Source organism: Mustelus asterias, chromosome 26 (genome assembly GCF_964213995.1).
Source record: "Mustelus asterias chromosome 26, sMusAst1.hap1.1, whole genome shotgun sequence".
In the NCBI taxonomy this organism is placed as follows: Eukaryota; Metazoa; Chordata; class Chondrichthyes; order Carcharhiniformes; family Triakidae; genus Mustelus; species Mustelus asterias.
In genome coordinates this window covers 5325247-5350108 of record NC_135826.1, presented here as the reverse complement: position 1 = coordinate 5350108, position 24862 = coordinate 5325247, and the positions used below count along the sequence as shown (strand labels likewise).

Below are 24862 nucleotides of genomic sequence, written 5' to 3'. Positions count from 1 at the left end.
CTCCTCTCTTTTGCAAGCAACCAATTATAACCTCTTCCGAGGTCAAACTTCAGTCTCTGTATCTAGGAAATCATCTCCATCAGAGTACCAATTTCAGTCTGGGAATCTCGCCTCAGGCTTGGTCCTGGAAGGGTTGATCAGCAGAATTACACAAGGTGTTAAATTAGAAGGACAGGTCGTACAGGCTTGGTTTGTGCGCCATTGAGTATTGAGGTTGAGTGGTGATCTAACTGAGGTGTTTAAAAAGATACAGGAATCAGTCTGGTTGGCAGATACTATTTCTTCCGTGGAGAAATATAGAAGGGGCGATATTGTTATTAGAGCCAGATCATTCAGGAGTGAAATCATGAAACATGTCTCTACACAAAGGAAATCTGGAACACTCTCCCCTAAAAGATCATGGCCTCTGGGTCAATTGAGATCAATAGGTTTTTGATAGACAAGGGACATGAAGCAAAGATACATAAAATGAAGTTGAAATGCTGATCAATGATTTGATTTGATTTATTATTGTCACATGTATTGGAATACAGTGCAAAATATTGTTTCTTGCGCGCTATACAGACAAAACATACCGTTCATACAGTATGTAGAGGAGAAGGAAAGGAGAGGGTGCAGAATGTAGTGTGAGCTAGAGTGTAGAGAAAGATCAACTTAATATAAGGTAGATCCATTCAAAAGTCTGATGGCAGCAGGGAAGAAGATGTTCTTGAATCAGTTAGTACGTGATCTCAGACTTTTGTATCTTTTTCCTGAAGGAAGAAGGTGGAAGAGAGTATGTCCGGGGTGTGTGGGATCCTGGATTATGCTGGCTGCTTTTCTGAGACAGCAAGAAGTATAGAGCAAAGCAAAGTTTATTTATTTTTTTAGTCACACGCAAGGCTTACATTAACACTGCAATGAAGTTACTGTGAAATTCCCCTAGTCGCCACAGTCCAGCGCCTGTTCAGGTCAATGCACGTCTTTCAGAATGTGGGAGGAAACCCACGCAGATACAGGGAGAACATGCAAACTCCACTCAGACAGTGACCCAAGCTGGGAATCGAACCCAGGTCCCTGGTGCTGTGAAGCAGCAGTGCTAACCACTGTTCTACCGTGCCGCCCCTGAGACTGAGTGAATGGATGGGCAGATGGACTGGACTATGTTCACAATGCTTTGTAGTTTCTTGGTCTTGGTCAGAGCAGGATACATATCAAGCTATGATACATTGGAAAGGATCCTTTCTATGGTGCAACTATACAAATTGGTGAGAGTTGTAGCAGACATGCTGAATTTCCTTAGCCTCCTGAGAAAGTAGAGGTGTTAGTGGGCTTTCGTAACTATAGCATCAGTGTGGAGGGACCAGGACAGGTTGTTGGTGATCTGGACACCTAGAAATTGGTTCACCCAGAAAATAAGAGAATGGCAGAACAGGCTTGGATGGCTGAATGACCTACTCCTGTCTTTTTGTTCCTCATGGTAAATGTAAGATAAGCATGTTTGGCAGAGTAAGGGTTAATGGGGGACTGGAGAACAGTACTACTCACAGTGATATAGAGAGTCCCTAAAAAAAGTAGACAGTCTGTAGGGTCTGGAAGGAGCTGGCATGGAGATGGCACCAATGAATGGCAGTACATTGGGTCTTTATATAGCAATGGGTTAACAATAAAGGATTTATGTTTAACCCATGCAGGCTCCCAGACCTCTCCGATAAACACCAAAAACACTTTACAACATGGCAACAGCGAAACTCAAAACAGTTCAAGAAGGAACCCGGATTCTCAAGGCATGGAGAAGTAAAGAAACTGAAGCCTGGCCTGAGAGAAGTGTACCTAAATTAAAGACACAGTTGGAGATTGCCTAAAAATGGAAGGTACAGTTGGGAAGCGCTGAAATAACAGGTTTAATTACAGATATGGAGGCTGGGCAGATGGAGGTCCATTGCCAGGCCCGATTGAATGTACAGTCAAGGAACCTAGCCAGTTCTAAAAAAAAGAGATGGTCAAAATCCAAAAAAGGAAATAAAAGGCTGAAAGGCAGCAAAATGTTCCACTGTATGGATGAAAAGCCAAATCTAATCTAACATAAGGCAGAGTCAAAGGATCTAGCCAAATCAAAGAAGGGTGAGCATAAAGAAAATACAGTAAAAAAATTAACTTTCCTTTTAAAATAGACAGCCATCTGGATCAACACATCCAGAATGCAACTTAAAGAGAGCCAAAGCAAGAGCCCCAATTGGCCCCATAACATGAGCTGGCCAAACTCAACCGAAAAAAAGCTTTTAAAATACAGAAGGCAAAGTAAAAAATGTTGCCTTCAAGTTTCCTTCTTGCAAATCCAAAACAGAGGGCCAAAACAAAGATTTCCTGTTGAGAGCCTGCCAAAACTGACAAAGCATGGAAAGAACACCTAGGAAAAAAGAACTGGCAACACTGGAGCCACCGTGAAATAACAATTTTAAAAGGTGCTCACCTGTTACAAAAAATAGCCACAGATAGAAAATTAAAACTTCTAAACCGATTTAGTCTAAAATTGGGAGTCTTGGTACAGAATTATCAATGTACAATGGGATTAACTAAAAAATCAGAAGTATACTTGTTTGGTGCATATGTGGATGAAAGAATCCTCAACCTCATCTGATGATATATTAGAAGTCCTTGACAAATATTTTAATCTCCAAGTTGTGGAGAGTGCAGACCTTAAAGGAACATTTAGAGCACCCCAATAAAACACTGAGGGAGACAAAAGACCCCAGAACCAGAGAGACAGAAGGCCCCAAGCGGAGGTAGACAATACTCAAGTAACCCACAAAATGGTGGTAGACCATGTCAGTGTAATGGAGGTAGACCATGCTGAAGAGTTTAGTGCAGAAGAAAAAAAAGAGGTTGAAAAGTAGCTAAAAGGCTTAAAAATAGAGCTTTTTGAAAATGCTGGCACGATACACAAACTGCAACAGCAGGAGGTAAAGAAGAGCAAGCAGCTGGCTGTGAATGTAGGAAAGCAATCTTAAATAATCCAAAGGAAAGAAAATCAGCAAAAAGAAAATTGAGCAATTCCACAGGACGATGTTTGTATCAATTCTGAGTTGAAGGAACACAACAGCAAGCAGAACAGATGCTCAACAGAGTCACTATCCTGAAAGACTCTTTGAAGAATCAATATGTAGCCCCGGAAAAATGTGAGAAGCTAAAAATGATGTTGAATACTACTTCAGCAAAAGCAACATTAGAGCAATCAGTAGCAACAAAGCGGTACACTGAAACACAACGCGATTTAACAAGAAATCAACAAGAAAATGAACAGTTGAAAGAACAACTGATTGTCCTTCAAGATGAAATGCAAAAGGAGTACATAAGCCTTCAGCAGCATGAAGATTAGCTTAGAGTCATAGAAGTTTACAGCATGGAAACAGGCCCTTCGGCCCAACTTGTCCATACTGCCCAGTTTTTACCACTATGCTATTCCCAATTGCCCACATTTGGCCTATATCCCTCTATACCAATCTTACCCATGTAACTGTCTAAATGCTTATTAAAAGACAAAATTGTGCCCACCTCTACCACTATCTCTGGCAGCTCGTTCCAGACACTCACCGCCCTCTGTATGAAAAAGCTGCCCCTCTGGACCCTTTTATATCTCTCCCCTCTCACCTTAAATCTATGCCCTCCAGTTTTAGACTCTCCTACTGTTGGGAAAGGATGTTGACTATCCACCATGTCTGTGCCCCTCATTATTTTATAGACCTTTATAAGATCACCCCTTAGCCTCCTATGCTCCAGAGAAAATAATCCCAGTTTATCCAGTCTCTCCTTATAACTCAAACCATCAAGTCCCGGTAGCATCCTAGTCAATCTTTTCTGCACTCTTTCCAGTTTAATGATATCCTTTCTTTCATAGGGTAACCAGTACAATGAACAGAAGAATGGAAGAACAGAGGTGGAATACACTTGAATAGAACCTGTTAAATTATAGAAAAATCAAGACAAAGCAATTGAGCATCATAAAGAGAAGGAAAACCTGATGAAGAATCTTCACACGCTATGAGGATCCCTTAGGTCAAAGTTTGATCCTCTGGAAATTCACAAAGAGAAACAAAATTAATTTAACATTACTCTGAACAAAGGGAAGAACAAGTTGGCAGAGACGAATCAAGAGGAAGCCAAGAGGTAGAAGAAGGAGACTGAAGAGCTGAAGAACCAGCTGAATGGAAAAGAGGAGACATTGAGAGGAAAAGTCATGGAACTTTCCAAGTTGCAAGTGGATAATTAAGCCATAAGTATTGCAATTACAGAACTGAAACAAGACTTGGCCAACAATGAAACTAAAATGAAGGACAAAATTCCGCTGCAGACAGAGAAAGAAGACAGAAATAAGATTGGAAAAGAAAATCCAATACTGAAGCTCAAGGAGCTAGAATAAAAAGTACTGAATGCCTCAAACTTACTGAGAATCATTGAGTTGTTGAAACATAAAATGGAAACAGTGAAACAAGTAAAAATGAGGGTTCCATTTTTGAAATGTCAATTTCCAGGAAGAACAGACTCCACAGAAGAAGGAAATGCAATTCCACTCTGTGAATGAATGAAATACACATTCCCTTCTGAAGGAGTGGGACAAACCCATGGTATCTGAACACAGCAGAGGTATTGTTGATAAAGAGAAACACAACTCGAGGGGAACACAAAAAAATGAATCAAACGGAGGCCAGCAACAACCAGAAACACACAGTGCTCCAATTTCAATGGCAAAGTGACAAAGTCAACCCAAAGCAACTGAGACTAGTATTCCTTCAAATGTGACAGAACAAGAGCTGGAAAAATAACCACCAGACCGTCATCTGAATTTATAAAAGTCAGAGACATGTGGGAGTGGGTTGGGGAAACAATGCTGAATTGAACTGTGCTTGGGCGGCACAGTGGCACAGTGGTTAGCACTGCTGCCTCACAGTGCCAGGGACCCGGGTTCAATTCCAGCCTCGGGTCACTGTCTGTGTGGAGTTTGCACATTCTCCCTGTGTCTGCGTGGGTTTCCTTCGGGTGCTCCGGTTTCCTCCCACACTCCAAAAGATGTGCAGGTTAGGTTGATTGAGCATGATAAATTACCCCTTTAATGTCAGGGAGATTAGGAGGGTAAATATGTGGGGTTACGGGGATAAGACCTGGTTGGGATTGTTGTTGGTGCAGGCTTGATGGGCCAAATGGCCTCCTTCTGCACTGTAAATTCTATGATTCTATATGTATAAAAAAAATTGTTGGAAGTGTTGTCATGATAATAGCACAAGGGCAATCCTGTATCTGAGATCTTGGTGAATAACAGGACAATTAGCAAAACACCTTAACCAATGAGATTATCATATTGAAAAAAAAAACAGAGAAAGGACTGATAAAGAGATCAAATTCAATCTCAAATCTAAAAGATAAATAGAGGGAAAGGAAATCTGGATAGAAAACTAGAGACAGAAATGAAAGGTAAGAAAAAAGATTAAGGTGAAATTTTAGAAATCTCCCTACAATAATTCACAATTTAAAGGAATGAGATTCTGGATTTAATTGCTCACTGTCTGGATCAGGGAGGTTGATTGGCCATCATTAACGATTTTCATGTTGTTAAAGTTACTTAGTTTTTAATTACAAAGCTTTAATTTTCTGCAATGAGTTTAATGAGCATTTAACATAAACTCAGTTCACGGAAAGCACAGTGAGGGTTAAAGCTGGGATGTTGTTTTTGTGAAGCAAATGGAGCAGTGCAAATCGACCAGCAACTTGTGGCGATTTGCAAGTCACTGGGTATCTCTTGTTCGTCGATTTCACATTCGTAGCTGCATGTGTCCGTTCATATCTGTTTTTGAAAACGCAAATTCGGGGCTATTACAGCGCACTGAATTTCTCTTCTCTCCTCTATAAAAAAAATTAATGAAAACACCATATTAAATATGCACTCCAAGGCATAAAATCACTTACTCCCCGATAGAACAGGCTCTATTTCAAATCTCGCTTAGCCCTTCTGCTGGCTGACACAACACTTCAATGCAAAACTCTCACTTGCAGACTGCAGAACTACAACTTAAAGGAACGGGCGGCACGGTAGCACAGTGGTTAGCACTGTTGCTTCACAGCTCCAGGGTCCCGGGTTTGATTCCCGGCTCGGGTCACTGTCTGTGTGGAGTTTGCACATTCTCCTCGTGTCTGCGTGGGTTTCCTCCGGGTGCTCCGGTTTCCTCCCACAGTCCAAAGATGTGCGGGTTAGGTTGATTGGCCAGGTTAAAAATTGCCCCTTAGAGTCCTGGGATGTGTGGATTAGCGGGTAAATATGTGGGGGTAGGGCCTGGGTGGGATTGTGGTCGGTGCAGACTCGATGGGCCGAATGGCCTCCTTCTGCACTGTAGGGTTTCTATGATTTCTAACTCTTGACAAACCCTGAAGTTCAATTTAATCCTGTAATTGGAGATCCCTGGCTACCATTGTGTGTCAGAATGGAGTACAGACGATCAATAACCTTGTTCCCTTCACAACAGTCTCAGACACAGCTGTCAATCTGGCTGGGGCAGATTTTAGATCCGTGCTTCAGTGATTTGGAAGAAGGTCTGCAGACGTGTTTCCAAACAGGAATAACAACCAAACCTCTCACAAACTATACTGAAACAAAAAGCAGCAACTCCCTGATCAATGGTAAGTGGATAACTAATCATTAACATTGTCCCATATTTAATCTACCTGTGATACCTGAAACTAACATTTCTATATTCAAGTTCCATTAACTAGAAGCAAGAGTAGGCCACTCAGCCCATTGGGTCTGCTCCACCATTCATCATGATCATTGCTTATCATAAATCCAATATCCTGACCTCTTTTGCCCCAAGAGTGATATCTAATTTCTTCTTGAAATCTGACAACGTTTTGGCCTCAACTACTTTCTGTGGTAGAGAATTCTACACATTCACCACTCTCTGGGTGAAGAAATTTCTCCTCGCCTCAGTCCTTATCCTCAAACTATGACCACTAGTTCTGTCATAGATTATATGACCACTAGTTCCTCATACCACAGACAGTCACTGGGCGGCACGGTAGCATAGTGGTTAGCACTGCTGCTTCACAGCTCCAGGGTCCCGGGTTCGATTCCCGGCTCGGGTCACTGTCTGTGTGGAGTTTGCACATTCTCCTCGTGTCTGCGTGGGTTTCCTCCGGGTGCTCCGGTTTCCTCCCACAGTCCAAAGATGTGCAGGTTAGGTTGATTGGCCAGGTTAAAAAATTGCCCCTTAGAGTCCTGGGATGTGTAGGTTAGAGGGATTAGTGCGTAAAATATGTGGGGGTAGGGCCTGGGTGGGATTGTGGTCGGTGCAGACTCGATGGGCCGAATGGCCTCCTTCTGCACTGTAGGGTTTCTATGATTTCTATGATAGTTCTGGACTCTCCCACCATCGGGAACGTTCTTTCTGAATCTACTCTGTCTAACCCTTTTTTAATTTTATAAGTTTCAATAAGGACCACCCCCTCCCCGCCCCCTCACTCTTCTAAATTCCAGTGAATATAATCCTAACTGACTTAGTCTACCCTCATATGACAGACCTGCCATCCCAGGAATCAGCCTGATAAACCTTCGCATTACTCCTTCGATAGCAAGGACATCCTTCCTCAGATAAGGAAGATAACATAAGATACGACTTTGTTTCATAGGTCACTAGCCTGATGTATGCCAACTAATTTAATCTACCACAATTTACTTTGCGTTTTTAACTCCTCCGCTTGTGGTTGATAGGGTCCTCAATCTTCTTCATCCCCTTTCTCCCAGTTCTACCCTGGCTCCATAGTCCTGATATGGTTCCCCTGATCCTCACCTTTCACCCACCAACCACCACCAACAATAGATCATCCTTGCCATTGTTCATAGTGCGACCAAATACATTTTCAGCATTTCAAAAGAACGATTCTGCATGTAACATCCACTTACACTATCCCATCACCCCAATCTCACCTCCTCTTCCAATGGCACCTCTCCATGCAAGTGCGAAAGGTGCAACAGCTACCCATACATAGAATCCCTATAGCACAGAAGGAGGCCATTCGGCCCATTGAGCCTGCACCGACAACAATCCCACCCTGGCCCTATGCCTGTAACCCTACATATTCACCCTGCTAATCCCCCTGACACTAAGGGGCAATTTAGCATGGCCAATACACCTAACCCACACATCTTTGGACTCTGGGAGGAATCCGGGCACTCGGAGGAAACCCATGACAGACGGAGGGAGAACGTGCAGACTCCACACAGACAGTCACTGGAATTGAACCCAGGTCCCTGGTGCTCTGAAGCAGCAGTGCTAACCACTGAGCCACTGTGCCGCCCACTTCACTGTCCAGGGCCCCAAACACTCCTCCTATGTCAAATATGCTTTAGTACATATTGTAATCACAGATACAGTGTCCTCTACAGGGGATAATCACATGCACGAGAGAAAGATAACCATGCATTGGCTAATCAGAGATGTGGAATGTATTAAAATGGGATATTTTGAAATAATTTGTGACCATTAGCAAATAATCCTGTGATCGAGATCAAAATTTCTTGGTTCCATTATTAAAATCATGAAATGGTTTGATCATACACCCAGAGTATGTGTTTCCACCTATGAAGAAGAATAAAACTACTATGCCAGAAACAGCAGCAGGCATAGCTAGAAATGAGGTGCCAATTTGCTGAAACTACAATAGAATTATTCGCATTCCAAACAGTGGAAGCAGCATGTGATAGCCACAGCTAAGTGATCCCACGGCCATCAGATCAGATCCAAGCTCTGTAGTCCCGTCACTTTGAGTTGTGAATGGTGGTGGACAATTAAATAACTCACAGAAGGAGAAGGCTCCATAAATACCCCCCATCCTCAATTATGGTGTACCCCAGCATATTAGAGCAAAAGATTAAGGCTGAAGCTTTTGCAACTAGCTTCAGCCAGAAATGCCAAGTGGATGATCTATCTCAATCTCTTCCTGAGGTCCCCAACATTACAGATGCCAGTCTTCAGTCAATTCAATTCACTCCACTTGAAATCAAGAAATGGCTTAAGGCGCTGGATACTGCAAAGACTTGGGACCCTGACAACATTCAGGCAATAGTACTGAAGACTTGTGCTCCAGAACTTGCCATGCCCCTAGTCAAGCTATCCCAGTGCAGCTATAACACTGGCAACTACCCAGCAATGTGGAAAATTGCCCAGGTATGTCCCGTACATGAGAAACAGGACAAATCCAACCCAGCCAATTATCATTACATCAGTCTACTCTCGATCATCAGTAAAGTGATGGGAGGGATCATCAACACTGCTATCGATAGGCACTTGTCTAACAATAAGCTACTCTCGCTCATGCTCAATTTGGGTTTTGCCAGAGCCAATCAGTTCCTGATCACATTATAGTCTTTGCCTTAACATGGGAAAATGATCATAACTCCAGAGGTGAGATAAGAGTGACTGCCTTTGAGATCATGGCAGCATTTGACTGAATGAGGCATCAAGGAGCCATTGGAAAAGTAAAGTCAGTGGGGATTGGGGGAAAACTCTCCACTGGTTGGAGTCATATCTAAAACCACATGGTTATGGTTATTGAGGCCAATCATCAGGTACTGAAGCAGTCCATGCCTATACGCAGCAAGACCTTCAGGCTTCGGTTGATAAGTGACAAGTAGCATTTGCGCCACACAAGTGCCAGGCAATGACCATCTCCAACAATAGAAAATATAACCATCTCCCCTTGACATTCAATGACATTACCATTACTGAATCCCCCAATATTAACATCCTGGGGGATGTTGACCAGAAACTGAACTGGACTAGCCATATAAATACTGTAGCTACAAGAACGAGTTAGAGGCTAGGAATTCTGCAGTGAATAACTCACCTGCTGATTCCCCAAAGCCTGTCCACAATCTACAAGGCACAAGTCAGGAGTGCAATGCAATACTCTTCACTTGCCTGGGTGAGTGCAGCTCCAACAACACTCAAAAAGCTCAAAATCATCAGGTCAAAGCAGCCTCCTTGATTGGCGCCCTATCCACCATCTTAAACATACAGTGACCACTGACATACACTGGCAGAAGTGCATACCATCTACAAGATGCACGGCAGCAACTCACCAAAGTGCCTTAGACAGCACCTTCCAAGCCTGCAACCTCTACCACCTAGAAGGACAAGGGCAGCAAATACATGGAAGGGTGGATTTTCTGCCCCCCCCCCCCCCCACTTTATCTTTCTAGCCTCCCTATGGTGGATTTCCCCTTGTCACCAGGAAATCTGCGGTGGGGGTGCATCGTCGGTGGGACCAGATCCCATCAGCATGAGTAGCCAAAAAATTACGGCCATGGGAGCACCACCACCTATAAGTTCCCCTACAAGCCAGACACCATCTTGACTTAGAACTATATTGTCATTCCGTCACTGTCGTTGGGTCAAAATCCTGGAGTTCCCTTCCTAATAACACTGTGGATGTAACTACACTGCTTGGATTGCAGCGGTTCAAGAGGGCAGCTCACCGACACATTCTCAAGGGCAATTTGGGATAGGCAATAAATGCTGGAATTACCAGAAATGTCCACATCCCATAAATGAATATTTTTAAATTAGGAAACTTAGAAGAAGTTTCTTCACCCAGAGAGAGGCGAGAAAGTAGAACTCTGTACTACAGGGCATGACCGATGCAAATAGTATAGATGGATTTCAGGGGAAACTAGGTAGGTACACAAGGGGAGAAGGAGATAGAGGGTCTTGCTGACGAAGTTAAGTGAGGAAAAATGGGAGGAGGCTCAAGTGGAGCATAAATATCATCAGGCACTGGTTGTCTGAATGGCCTTTTTCAATGATGTACATTCTATGTGACCTGGCATTGTGACAGGAATTCTAAAGTTTGTAGCAGTATTGGTGGTATGGTTCTGTCACAGCACACCACCTCCCCACCCCATTGGAATTGTTAAGGTTTGCCCTCATAGTCCAGAAGCAAAAGCTGATGACGGGTAATTTATGATCCACACTGTGAAGAGGGGTAGAGTATGCTTCAGGAGGATTGACTCAAAAGAGGGGAAATGTGATGAGAAGATAGGAAAATTAAAGACATGGCTGAGATTGGATTGTTTAGCAGTTGTTGGGCATTTCTAGAATGGATGGTAGGAGTAAAGTTTCTTCTAATAAGTGTAGACAGAGAACGACCACAACAATGATTTTAACTACAATAATGGCAATATTGGCTTTAAAGAGGCTATTCTGGCTGAGAGTAAAGCATGCTGGGATTTTTAGTCAACTTATAATTAAAACCAGCTGCAGGTCGTAAAGTTGCTGTGAATCATGACCTGGTTTGGGAACTGTGACCTGCAGTTTTCAGTCTTGACCAAATGTGGGAAGTTGTTTATGCTAAGTTAGATATGATGGCACCGTGTTTTATGGGTTTGTGATCTACATGCTATCTGAACCAAGCATAATGGTGTTGTTTACAAGTAATTCATTGGCAGTTCGAGCCATGTGATCAGTTTCCAGTTCGGGAAGCATGTGAAACAATTTGTGGATAAAAGAGATGTTTCAGTCCATTGCCTGCAGTGACAACTCTAGAGATGTATCATCGCAAGAAGAAGCATGCCCTGAAGAACGTCTTCAGAGACCATGAGGATAGATTCTACATCAGGAAGGCACCTGGCCAGCTCTTTCTAAAACGGGGCATTATCTGTTTTCAGTTAAAGAATCAGAGTTAATGTTCAGTTAACAGTTAAATTTCAGTAAACAAGTTTAAATTGGTACCTAAAGTATTGAATAAAGGAAGATTGTTAAGGGAATTTGAGTCAATTCTTGTTCTTGTTTGTTACATTAAACTGGAATGCTTGGAGGATGTTTTAATCAGTAACCAAAGAATATAAGTAAATGCACTACAAAACCAAGGGAAGTTTTAGCCTTGTCATGTGATAAAGGCAAAGCTAGACACAGTTAAGAACATAAGAACTAGGAGCAGGAGTAGGCCATCTGGCCCCACGAGTCTGCTCCACCATTCAATAAGATCATTGCTGATCTTTTTGCTGATCTGATTGCTGATCGGGCGGCACGGTAGCACAGTGGTTAGCACTGCTGCTTCACAGCTCCAGGGTCCCGGGTTCGATTCCCGGCTCAGGTCACTGTCTGTGTGGAGTTTGCACATTCTCCTCGTGTCTGCGTGGGTTTCCTCCGGGTGCTCCGGTTTCCTCCCACAGTCCAAAGATGTGCGGGTTAGGTTGATTGGCCAGGTTAAAAATTGCCCCTTAGAGTCCTGGGATGCGTAGGTTAGCGGGTAAAAAAAAAAGGGATTAGCGGGTAGGGCCTGGGTGGGATTGTGGTCGGTGCAGACTCGATGGGCCGAATGGCCTCCTTCTGCACTGTAGGGTTTCTATGATTCTATGTGCAGGGTTGCACCTGTCCTCAGCAGCACTCTGTAGATGCTCTCTGGTTTTTGTGGACTCAGCTCCACTTACCCGCCCGCTCACCATAACACTTAATTCCTTTACTGTTCAAAAATCTATCTATCTCTGCCTTAAAAACATTCAACAAGGTAGCCTCAACCGTTTCACAGGGCAGGGAATTCCACAGATTCACAACCCTTTGGGTGAAGAAGTTCCTCCTCAACTCAGTTCTTAATTTGCTTCCCCTTATTTTGAGGCTATGCCCCTTAGTTCTGGTTTCACCCTCCAGTGGAAACAACCTCCCTGCTTCTATCTTATCTCTTCATAATTTTATATGTTTCTATAAGATCCTCCCTTATTTTTCGAAATTCTAATGAGTATAGTCCCAGTCTACTGAGTCTCTCCTCACAAGTCTGTCCTCAACTCCAGAATCAACCTAGTGAATCTCCTCTGCACCCCCTCCAGTGCCATTGTATCCTTTTTCAAGTAAGGAGACCAAAACTGGAGTATACCTGGAGTACTTTTTGTACTTAAGTCAGCTGGAGGTTTTTTCGAAAACGCAAATTACTTTGATAAAATTGCTTCCTTTGACTTTTCCCTTCTCTCCTGAAGACATAGGTTCTTGCTAGGATATATCTTCCACAGGTGTCCTGCAGTATCTCCTCCAAAATACCCATTCGTCATCTATGAGCCCAGCAAGCTATTCAACTCTGGAGAGCATCACAGCTAAAGCTGATCCTGCCCTTACTGCAGCAGGGTCATTAGAGCAAATCAGGAGTTATGACACCCCCGCCCACATTACTGTCACATGTAGGCCAGCAGATTTCCTTCCCTACAGGACATTATGATGTGGAGATGCCGGCGTTGGACTGGGGTAGACGTAGTAAGAAGTCTCACAACACCAGGTTAAAGTCCAACATGTTTATTTGGTAGCACAGGCTTTCAGAGTAGCACTCGGGTGTTGTGAGACTTTTTACTGTACAAGACATTAGTGAACCAGATGGGTTTTTCCGACAACCGACAATGGTTTCATGGTCATCGGTAGATTCTTAATTCCAGATTTTTTATATTGAATTCAGATTCTACTATCTGCCGTGGCGGGATTTGAACCCAGGTCCCCAATACATTAGCTGGTTTTCTGGATTAATAGTCTAGCGATGATGCCACTCGGACATCGCCTCTCCTTCAGTCAAGCTCAAAGAACACCAGCCTCAATTATGCTATACGAGGTCACAAAGGACACAATGGAAATAATAAAAATGGACAAACCCGAAGCAAAGAGCAATGAAAACATCATTACAAAATCAGATGGAACTCAGTGCTTATATTTCGCCGGCTCCTTCATTACTGAAGTCACGGGCACTCAGAATCTAATCTCAGGAAAAGACTGAATTTTAAATGACCAACCAGCACATTAGTAAACAGCCGATTTGGAGCAAAAGGGAACTCACTTCAGACGGAAAGTGAGATGTGATATGCAAACACCGTTCAGCTCATTTTATACAGATTGTGTCACTCTCTCCCCAGCACCGGTTGTCATTGCAGCAGCTTCCAAGCGGGTGTAAATCACTTTATTCAGTCTGTTAATGACAGGTATGTAATGAAGCGCTCACTGTTATTCCAGAGGATCTTTCCATCTCTCGCCCTGTTTCTTTTAAGCAGTGATTTAATACGGCTGACAGACACAAGAGGAAATTTTTTTAAAAACAAGTCAACTTCTGTTAAGGTAAATAAGTACAAGATTGAAGAGAGAGCCTGTGCATGGATTGTACACCGTGTACTCGAAGACAGCAGGAATCAAAGCAGAACCAGTGTAAAATGGACCATTATTTGATCATTACCATTAGTTCTCTCATTTTTAACTCCAATTTTCTTCACTCCCCTTCATATGGTGCTGATTCACGCCGGGGTACATGTTCCAAAGGAGCTATGTTTAATGTTACCCAAATGTTGCCTCAATCTTGCCCTTCGTCACATCCACACGTCTTCAGCAAGAGTCACAGGATAGTGATCAGAAGTGAGAGCCCTGGCTGATTTTCCTCCAGTTCTGAGCAACTAATTCAACACAGCCCATGAATTCCCCGCCATCCCGCCTGCCTACAATCAAATTACCGCTCAATCTACCAGGGACCAATAAATTCAAGCACCAACTTCACCTACCAAAGATACAAAAAGACACAAAAAGATATTGGAGCCAAGAGGGTATATCCCGAAAGACAGAACAGACTGGTACTCTTCTCAAGAAAAGAGAAGTTGGTTGGGGTTGGGGGGGGGGGGGGGGGGGGAGGTCTTTTAAAATGATAAAGATGGTTGTTAGGGTAGGAGATGTTTTTGCTTGTGGGGAAATCCAAAGCTAGGCATGAGAAACACGATACACACATCATGACTTCCAGGTGAGGCAGACAGAGCACATGTGCATGCCTGTTCCTGTAGATAGAATTTTCTGGGACAGATCTGTCACCACCTTTAGCTATCAAATCCTGGGGTGGGATTTGAACCCAGGGCTACCGGCGCAAAGTGTAGGGACAGTACCCACTACACCACTGGAGCGCTTACAAGCATGCTAGAAACCAATATATACAATAAGGAATTCTGGCGACGCCTCTTTATTCAGAGACCGGTTTCAATGTAAAATTTCCTACCGCATGGATTAGTTGAGGAAAGGAAACACAGATGGGTTTAAGGGAAAACTAGATGAACAGATGAGGGAGAAAGGAATAGGGTAGACTGATAAGGTTCGATTAAGAATGGTGGAAGGAGGCTTCTTTGGAGCACAAGTACCAGCATTGGCTAGCTGGGGTGAATGGCCTGTTTCTGTGCTATACTTTCTATTATGCTCTCGCATTTCTTTCTTTAACACATTCTAATGAGGGCACTAACATTATATCCTACACACTAGCCTGCCTTTCCACGCATTTACCAAGCCACCAGCTCACCTTCACACCTAGCGTCCCACTCACTAATCCATCTCCCCAACCCACCCACAATACTTCCCAGTAAAACGTTTAGCTCTATTCTGCATTTGGGAGTTGCTCTGGTTATATCCCCTCTGCTCCATTATCCAACGTATAAAACAAGACAATCAGAGCAAATAGTGTTTCTAATTGGATATTTTTAAAAGATTCTGTAATTTGGAAAGAATTTACAAAATTAACTACTTTTTCCATTAGAGCTGGCCTCATAGCCGAAGTAAGAAGTCTCACAACACCAGGTTAAAGTCCAATTGGACTTTAACCTGGTGTTGTAAGACTTCTTACTGTGTTTACCCCAGTCCAACGCCAGCATCTCCACCTCATAGCCAAAGCCATTGTGATCATTGAACTGTTGGTGCTCTGTTCCACACTCAACTCCAGCCTGAATTCCTTCATTTTGTCTCATAACTTAAAGTCTGAATGCCCAGAACATTTACTTTGCTGTCTCTGCACCCCTCGTGTCCAATGATATCAGTCCTAGAATTCAGCTATCATAGAACTAAGGCCATCTCCCCCATCCTTTACCAATCCTGTCATAAGGACTGTCTGCCCAGAAGTTAACTTTTTAAAAAGCGACCTTGCTATTATTCAAATTTATAAGAGCCACAAACAATTTAAGTTCACAATTTACGCGAGGAGCTCTTGCTGTCCACGTAAAATGGAGTCAAAATATAGAATCCCTATAACGTAGAAAGAGGCCATTTGGCTCATCGAGTCTATACCGACAAATCTACCTCCCTAACCCCACGTATTTACCCTCCTAGTTCCTCCTGACACTGAGGGATAATTGTGCATAACCAACTATGGGAGGAAACCGGCGTACCCGGAGGAAGCCCACACAGACAATCCGAATGGAACCCAGGTCCCTGGCGCTATAAGGCAGCAGTGCGAACCACTGTACCCATCTGTGTTATCAACGACAATCTCTTAGTGTCTCTGGGGTTGAGATCTCTCCAAGATGAGGCTGACAATGAAAATCAAAACCAAGCTACCCACTGTGGCCGGATTGGTTATCCGACATCTGATTCACAGCAGCCAGAGTGTTGCTGGCTACCGAACAGCCAGCCTGGTCCATTAACTGAATCACTATCGGTCGCCCTGTTGCTGGGAGCGAGGATTTAAATCGCTCTGGATACCAGCCAATGTATCAATTGGTACGCGGAGGACGGGTGGTGTATGGCCCCTGCTGCTCAAGTGCTCTACACTGGTAGGGTATATGGTATTAGTTGGTTTTATATAGGTGGACCGTTGTGCATACGGAGGGATTGCTATATCTGACAGCTCCAGTATTAGGTTAGTGGGCTATGTATCGGTGGGACACTAATGTACATTCCACATCCATCAAACAGAAACTGTAATCTTGTTGATATCTCAATGTCTTGGTTTGGAAATTCTTAAATTGGGCAGTTTTTAGATTTTCAGCTGAGAAAAACAGACCTAATCACAATTTCACCACCCTCTCACCAAGCCCGTCCTCTTGCTCCTGTGGTTGATATTCCACACATCTGGGGCCAAGTGTTCTAATTGGAAAGGAAGATTTGACAATGCAATGGGGGAACTCATAGAAAACGACTTCCATTCGTACCAGTTTTAGCGACCCTAAAATCTAATTGGAAACTGGGACCTTTCGAGACAGAATCTGACAAATGGAAAATATCGAGGTGGTTTAATCTGTTTTACACATATCTGGGCAAATTAAGTCACTGTCCGCCTGGATGCTATAGCAGGAAGGTATTTATCTTCCAAAGGCACAAGAGTCATGAGTGCATTCCAGACAAATGTGGGGACGGAAGTGGAAGAGGGAACTGTGTAGTCTACATGTTGTTGGAAATCCTTCTGTAATTATGGGCAGTAATTTATTGAAAGCGTGCAACATTATCAAACATAGCACCTGTTCTCAGAGTTAGAGGTGGGTGACAAGGACAATAATCCCCACAGGTCCGATTCACAGATAAACCTCTCCTAATTTAGTAACTGTAACGCAGTTATAACTCAATCATTCCACTCAATCCTGCTCCTATTTCTTGTGATTTTATTAAGAGTTTATGTCCCCCTCCTCTCCCAAAGACAGTGGGCAGAATATTGTGGGGGTGGGAGGAGTGTTGGGGGGGGGGGGGAGGGGGGCCCACTGCGGGGTAAATAGGCACAGTTTGGGACTTCTGCCCCTCACTGGGGAGGAGGCCCCACCCTCGGCAGGTCCATTAGTCCCGGCAGCACCAAGGCTGTGTGAGTGGAAGAAAGAGGGCGGCGCTGTGGGCCTGGGAGACAGGCGTGTCTCGGATTGTGGGTAAGGAGGGTTTGGGTAAGGTACTGGGGTGGCAGGAGGTGAGTGTTGATGCAGCAGGCGGGTACAAGGACGGGGGTGGGGGGGTGGGAGAGCCCTTACTAATCTGCAACCGCAAAGGTCCCGAAGATGTGGTCGGTGCAGACCCGATGGGCCGAATGGCCTCCTTCTGCACTGTAAGGATTCTATGATGATCTTTCTTCCGCCCCACCCTTTGGAAAAAATTTTTTTTAAATCAGGCTGCTTACTCCCATTATACATTCCCAGTGATTTTTGGAGTGGGCAGATGATCAGAGTCACCCAGTTTGGTAACAAGGCCAACTGACACATGATTAGTGATTTAATTATAGTGGGTGGCCCCTGATTTCCCCCCCCCCCCCCCCCCCATGTATGAACTCAGGGGTGGGTGGAACCGTTGGGCCCAATTTTATGTCTGTATCCCTCCCCCAACCCTGCTGAAAATACTCCTGGCAGGGGCACGTCAAACTGATACTAGCTCAGTCCAGTTTTCAAGGGGTATTCTTTATGTATCGGTGGACTATTCATCACAGAGGGCATCATCCGTGCCCCCTCCATCCCCCCCGCCCCTATTTATAATCTCTCCACCCCCAACACACACACTCACCCCAAACTCTCTCTCTCCTGTCTGCCTCTCGAATGTAGTCCACAGCACATTTCTCACCCAACACCCTGTTAACCAGTCAGTCAAGCTGGTTGCCCAGAGGGAACCCTGTTTAAAATGCATCCTGCTGTTAACTTCAGGGCTCCCGGGATAGAATTCCCACTTACCCACCTCCCTAGAAATATCAGGGCTCTGACTCTGCTGGGGGTGGGGGGGGTGTCACATTTCGAAAGACATCTCAAAAGGACTTGTTAGTTGCCCATTCGTCATTTTCAAGTTTAGTGATAGGCATCGCGCTTGTCCTTCTTGTCCTTGTCCAATGACACACACAGCAGGAATGCCTGAACAATGATTGAGAAGAGAGAGCTTGGCTGATTTTCTTTCCATAGTTTAAAGTTTATTTATTAGTATCAAGTGGGTTTGCATTACACTGCAATGAAGTTACTGTGAAAATCCATACCGTTTAGCAATAGTGAAGCCAATTTTAATGCGTTAGCGCCAGCCCTGGTAAGCTAAACTCAAGGTAGACTACACTGCACGGTAAATTTCCCAATGGCAAACTGGGCGGCACAGTGAATCTTTACACAGTGAATCTTTACACAGTGCAACCAAAGACTGTAGTTAGCCACAGTCAAGCTTGATACCTGGGAGGCTGACAAAGCGTGTGCTAAGATTGCACTGAACAGAAGTGAAACCAGGGTTATTAATAACGATTTTGATCAGCTATGAACATCCCTTGACTGTGATTTGAATTTTTGCCACACTGTGATACACAGCCACGCAGAATGACAAGCCATTCAAAGCTCCAGTTAATTCAAGTTATGCAGAATCTATCAGAATTCTGTCGAGCAGGTTTGTTGACAGTCTGTGCTGATCTCATCTGGGAGACACGACAATTAACCCGTGGATTCGTTTTTAGCTAATTGCTATTGAGTGGGCTCCTGCTGAAGGATGTGTTGTAGGCTGAAGCTGGAGTTGTGGTGTCCTCCATAGATGGCATACCTAGGTGTCCACTTTCACGCTTTAACAATGGCCATTTGGTTGATATATTGAAGTGGCTGATGCCCGTGGAGCCCGTATCCCTGAGAGGTAAAATATTGGAAGGAAAAACAGCCACCTTATATGTTTATGACACCTTCCTAGTTTACAGGACACTGATGCTGGATTAGTGCGTTCATTGACACAGCACAGGATGGTGTAAACCATCCACATCACACTACACCTCACCAGACCGCAGTCAATCAGTCACAAATAAAATATGACCACTGCACAGGGTGATTACAGTACTAACTGGTGTGGTCCTGATCCATTCCATGCAACTGCAATGATGACACCATCTGGCATTGCCCCAGGACTGCACCAGGAACCAAGCCAAAGGGCATCTTAGTAATTAGCAAGTGAAATGCTGAAGCATACGGCATTTAAACTAAACGCACCAATCGTTCATCACTCACCCAGAGCCATATTATTGCTGCAATATTTTATCACCAAAAAGAATTCAGCTTTGTTCCACTTTGTGCCAATTACTACCTAGTCATAGCACGCTAGTGACACCTACTGATGATAAGTGTGATGAAAATGAGCATCTGCTCGATGCCAATCTCACTGGGTGAGGGGGGGGGGTGGAAGGGGGGTATCAGCTGGCATTCCCACACACAAATATAATGGCTCCCTGTTGGAAAATGTGCATTTCAGGATGAGAGCATCAGGATCAGCTGGAATTCCCCCAAAGCCGAAGAGGCTTTTGTTTGTTCCAGGAAAGGAAACGAAATTGGAGCCAAATGAGCCACATCTTTCCTACATTTCTCTCCCAAAACTGTTAATTTTCACAAGGGTGTGGCCATCTATTTTCTTTTTCATTCTCAGGATGAGAGATACGATTGGCAAGCCCTGCATTTATCCTCTATTTCTAGTTACCATGAGGTGGCGATGATCCTTCTTCGACCTATGCAATCCATACAGTGAAAGCACTCCCCAACAGTGCCGCTAGAAAGGGAGTTCCAGAATGTTGACCTAGCACTGATGGAGGGACAGTGATGTATACGCATGTTGTGATGGTGCAAGAAGTGGAGGGAAGTGGTCGGTCGCCTGTTGGCCTTGCCCTAGTGGATGTTGCAGTTGGGGAAGATTCCGCTCAAGAGGCTTTGATGGATTACTGCAGCGTGTGCTCTCGATGGTAGAGGCTATAGCCACAGCAATGGTGGAGGAAGCGGATGTGGTGCCAATCAAGTGGGCTGCTTTCACCAAAAGAGAAAATGCTGGAAAATCTCAGCAGGTCTGGCAGCATCTGTAAGGAGAGAAAAGAGCTGACGTTTCGAGTCCAGATGACCCTTTGTCAAAGTGGGCCGCTTTGTCCTGGATGGTGTCAAGCTTCTTGAGTGTTGTTGGAGCTGCACTCATCCAGGAGAGTGGAGAGTGTTCCATCACACTCATGACTTGTGGCCTTGTAGATGGTGGACAGGCTTTGGGGAGTCAGGAGATGCGGCAAAATTCTCAACTTTGACCTGGCTCTTGTAGCCACAGCATCTGTGTGGCTGCTCCAGTTGAGTTTCTGGTTAATGGTGAGTGGCAGGGTCTAGGGAAATGGAAACAGAGCGGGCGCAGCTTTGCAACAACCCACACAGTACGGCACACGCCGCTTACAAACTGTCCCCTTCACATACACCCAGAAAAAACAGTCCAGTGCACGGCACACAGCCACAAAGAACAAAATAAACTGACAGGACACTAATCCCAGTGATAGAAATACCATTGAATGTCAAGGGGTGGTGGTTGCTCTTGTTGGACGATGGATCTAGCTACCATCCAGGACAATAGTTGCTCGCATGGCCATCCGTCAGTTAGAAGCGAGGGAGCGAGTGCGGGTCGGCTATTCCACTGGGAGAGCATCACAGCTGAGGCCAACACTGCCTCACTCAAAGCCAACCCACATGCACCTTTTCTGCTGACCAGAAGCAGCGGTCGTTTCTAATTGCCTTGGGCTCAACAGTTACATCGCACGGAGTGTTCCCATGTCAAAGCGAGAACACAGACTCGGGGGCGGGGGGAATTTAGCCCCTTCTCTGATCACACCAGGCAGTGCATCTACACACTGAGCCAGTGGAACAGAAACTTGTTTTAATCATCAAGATCCAATGCTGTAATTTCAAAGCTAAACCCCATCGGAGTTTCGGTTAATTTCAATATTCGTTTCACAATTTGCATTTCGGGACCTCGCTCCTCCAGCTACCTCTCTCTTGGGGGTAAGAGTTTAGATAACACACACTACATCCCTCCCGTAATGTTAGGTATTGGTTTGAGTTTTGGTCTGTGAATTAGGAAGCATTAATGATCACAACTGAGAGACCACCCCTGAAAGAAACTCCTCGCTGTCAGCGGCAGTCTGGCCAGATTAGTCTGATAGTTAATTAATTAACCGCGGTTAATTACCTAAACGGTGACAGCCTTGCCTCTTGTAAAGAACACTTTAAAAGTACAATTCGATACTCCCGAATTCTAATAGAGATTCAGAGTTCTGTTTAATAAAAATGACACCGAATACCCCAAGACTGTGACAATACATCATGATGCTGTCAATATTAAACTGAGTGTTTTACTTATATTAAAACCGAATGCTGACTTCTTGCTTTCTCCACGCAAAGATTGTTGTCGATTCGAGGTTAATTTCAGAAATGAGTACATTTAACCGGATTGAGTGGGAGTGCCGCCAGAATTCTATTAATTTAATAATATATATTATTATGATATATAATATATAGTAAATCACTCGCCGACAAACTGAGTTGCCTGAAATTAAGTTGGGAAATTCCCAACTGGTGGATTGGAATTCTACCTGGGAATTAAATCCAGAGACAGGTCCAGGGAGTAGCCCCGAGTTGAAACCCTGCTCAAGTGTCCCGGAGGGAGATCCGACCTCGGTCCCTCTAAGATTTCACCCACCCAAAATCCAGCCACATTCACACTTTCTACAGGACTTTATTTTTAAACCAGATTGACAAATTGAGATCAGGAAAGCTGCATTTCGAGTCAGACGAGAATGCTCTCTGAAGTTTGGGTAACTTTTCACCACCTTACCTCAGTCTGCAATCCCTCTCCCCGCTCCAAGATACTAATGAAGGGGATTTCCAGGAAAGAGGATAAAAAATCCATCTGCACCAGTTGATCTGCAGATTCTGGGAATGCCAGGACGGCGGCGACTCCCCGGACCACGATAGATTGGCAGATGGATTGTAAGAGTGAATGGGGATCCGGGTGCCAAACCGGGCTGCCGACCATCTCCAAGCTCAAGTTGTAGGGCAGCAGCTTGTCTCCCAGGGCCGAGTCCACGGCGTCCAGCAGCGCCTGTTGCAGCAGAGCCTTCCTGGGGGTGGGCAGCACGGTGCCCAGGCTCACGGTGTGTCCGATCCTGTCCAGGATGTGGCAGGGCTGAGGGTGAGGGTGGCAGAGGCTGAAGAGGACGTGCAGCAGCCCGAGCAGAGCCCACGGTCGCTCCCGGGTCCCCATAGCCCAGTCTCCGGGCGAGGCGGCGAGGAGGATCCGAGAGCGGGAGGCGGCTGGATGGGGGAACTCCGGCTCACAGCCAGCTGAGTGCCGCAGCTTGAGGCTGTCATTGGTTGGGAGGGAGGGGGGGTAAGCTGATCAATAGACTGAAGGCACTGAACTCCAAACCTCGCTGCACAACGGGTTTCAAAGTTATCCCCCAAATCATAGGCAGCCTCCTGTTACAATCCCAGCGCTGTAGGAGGGTCAGGGATTAAATAGAGAAGGTATGGAAGAGGGGAAAAATACATGAGAAGGAAAACAGGTGAAAATGAGGATAGATGGACTGAGCTAAAAACAGAATGGTGGAGATAATTAAATCTAATAAATAGTGAGGGGCGATGAGGGAGTCACACTAACACAGGAAGGAAGACTTTAACAGCAGAGAGAGAGAGATTTATTGGGCAGGGGTTGGACTGCGGCATTCAGATTGGGTGAAAGGATGCTTCACATTGTCCTACACTGAGGGTGTCAGCAGATCCAGAGCTCGGGGGTTGCAGGATGGATCCCAATGATTCCCTGCTATTCCGGGTGGTATTAATCAGGGGATTGGGGGAGGAAAGGGGGGGCTTCCTATTTGAACTGAGAGGAGCCAGAGTCACCAACACCTCATCTTCACCAAGCGCCCCAAGAACCTGAGACTGTAGCATAGCCTAGAGGAGGGGCAGAGAGATCCCATTCAGCTTTCACATTCCCCAGGGGATCGGCTGGGGATCGGAAGTTCCCCGGATTTCCAACCTGACCATTTCAATCCCCGGCTGGGCTGCCCATCCTCCCGGCGTGGAAGGGGCCGGAGGAATTCCTCCACCTCCACCTGTTGAGTGAGTCCGCTTGGAGTTAGTGGGACAGCACCAAAGGTCACACTCTCAGGATGGTGTGTCAGTTGTTGCAGCAGTGTCCTCCAACTGATAGATCACAAATCGCTGACACCAGCCCAGGTCTGTGATTATAACAGGTTGCGCTCCACTGACTCCAATCATTTGTGAGATGGCCCATTACAAAGTCTGAATCGGGTTGGAGCGCGGATTCCAGCCACTAAAGAAATGATGCCTCGCATTTAAATTGCAAACACTGCGCCCACGCTTCACAGAATCACAGTATTGTTACAGCGCCGATCGGCCCATCATGTCTCTACTAGCTCTTCGAATGAGCATTTCACCTGCTGGCGTTCCCCACCTGCCTTCTCCCTCTAAACCTGCAGATTCGTTCTTTCCAAACAATAATCTCATATCCTCTCAGATGCCCGGTATCGAACCTGTCTCCAGTGCATTTACTCCCCGTCATTCTTTACTGTTTAAAATAAGAATCATGGGCAGTTCCCTACTGCAATTCATTCAGTCCCGGGACAATGGGCTTCCTCACCTCATAAGGAAAGCAAAGAATATTAGAGGGACATGTTAACATATGTCATAGAATACATGTCATATAACATATATCATGTAACAACACAGAGGGACATCTATAGACCAAGATGTGGAACGGGAAATGCGTAGTTAAAAACCAACATAAAATCAAGGATGGATGAGTTAATATTTGAAACACATGTTACACGACTTTAGGGAAAGGGTAAAGCAGGGGATTCGTTTATTAGCGTCACAAGTAGGCTTACAATAGCACTGCAATGAAGTTACTGTGAAAATCCCCTAGTGGCCACACTCTGGCGCCTGTTCGGGTACACTGAGGGAGAATTTATCATGGCCAATGCACCTAACCAGCATGTCTTTTGGACTGTGGGAGGAAACCAAAGCACTCAGAGGCAACCCAGCAGACATGAGGAGAATGTGCAAACTCTACACTGACAGTGATCCAAGCCGGGAATCAAACCCAGGTCCCTGGCGCTGTGAGGCAGCAGTGCTAACCACTGTGCCACCGGATTACTCCATACCTAAGTGCTGGAACAGACAGGAAGGGTCAGGTGACTTTGTTCTGTGTTGGTTTTTCAAAGCCTGTTTGGTATTATTTAATCACAACTTCTATTTATCACATCTCCCTTCAACCAGTGGGATGTTCTGTGCTCCGGGCTTTGGTCCCTCGCCTGATTTTTCAACAATAAGAGACTCTCC

General features: G+C 44.9%; 1 protein-coding gene across 1 annotated transcript in view; it reads right to left on the bottom strand.

Moving 5' to 3' along the window:
• grin3bb (glutamate receptor, ionotropic, N-methyl-D-aspartate 3Bb) overlaps window positions 1-22763 on the bottom strand; it is an 82542-nt gene extending 59779 nt beyond the window's left edge. The window contains exon 1 of the mRNA XM_078198002.1: window positions 22335-22763. Within this exon, the coding sequence (XP_078054128.1) occupies window positions 22335-22763 (429 nt within the window). The remainder of the gene's footprint in view (window positions 1-22334) is intronic.
• Window positions 22764-24862: the final 2099 nt, after the last annotated feature.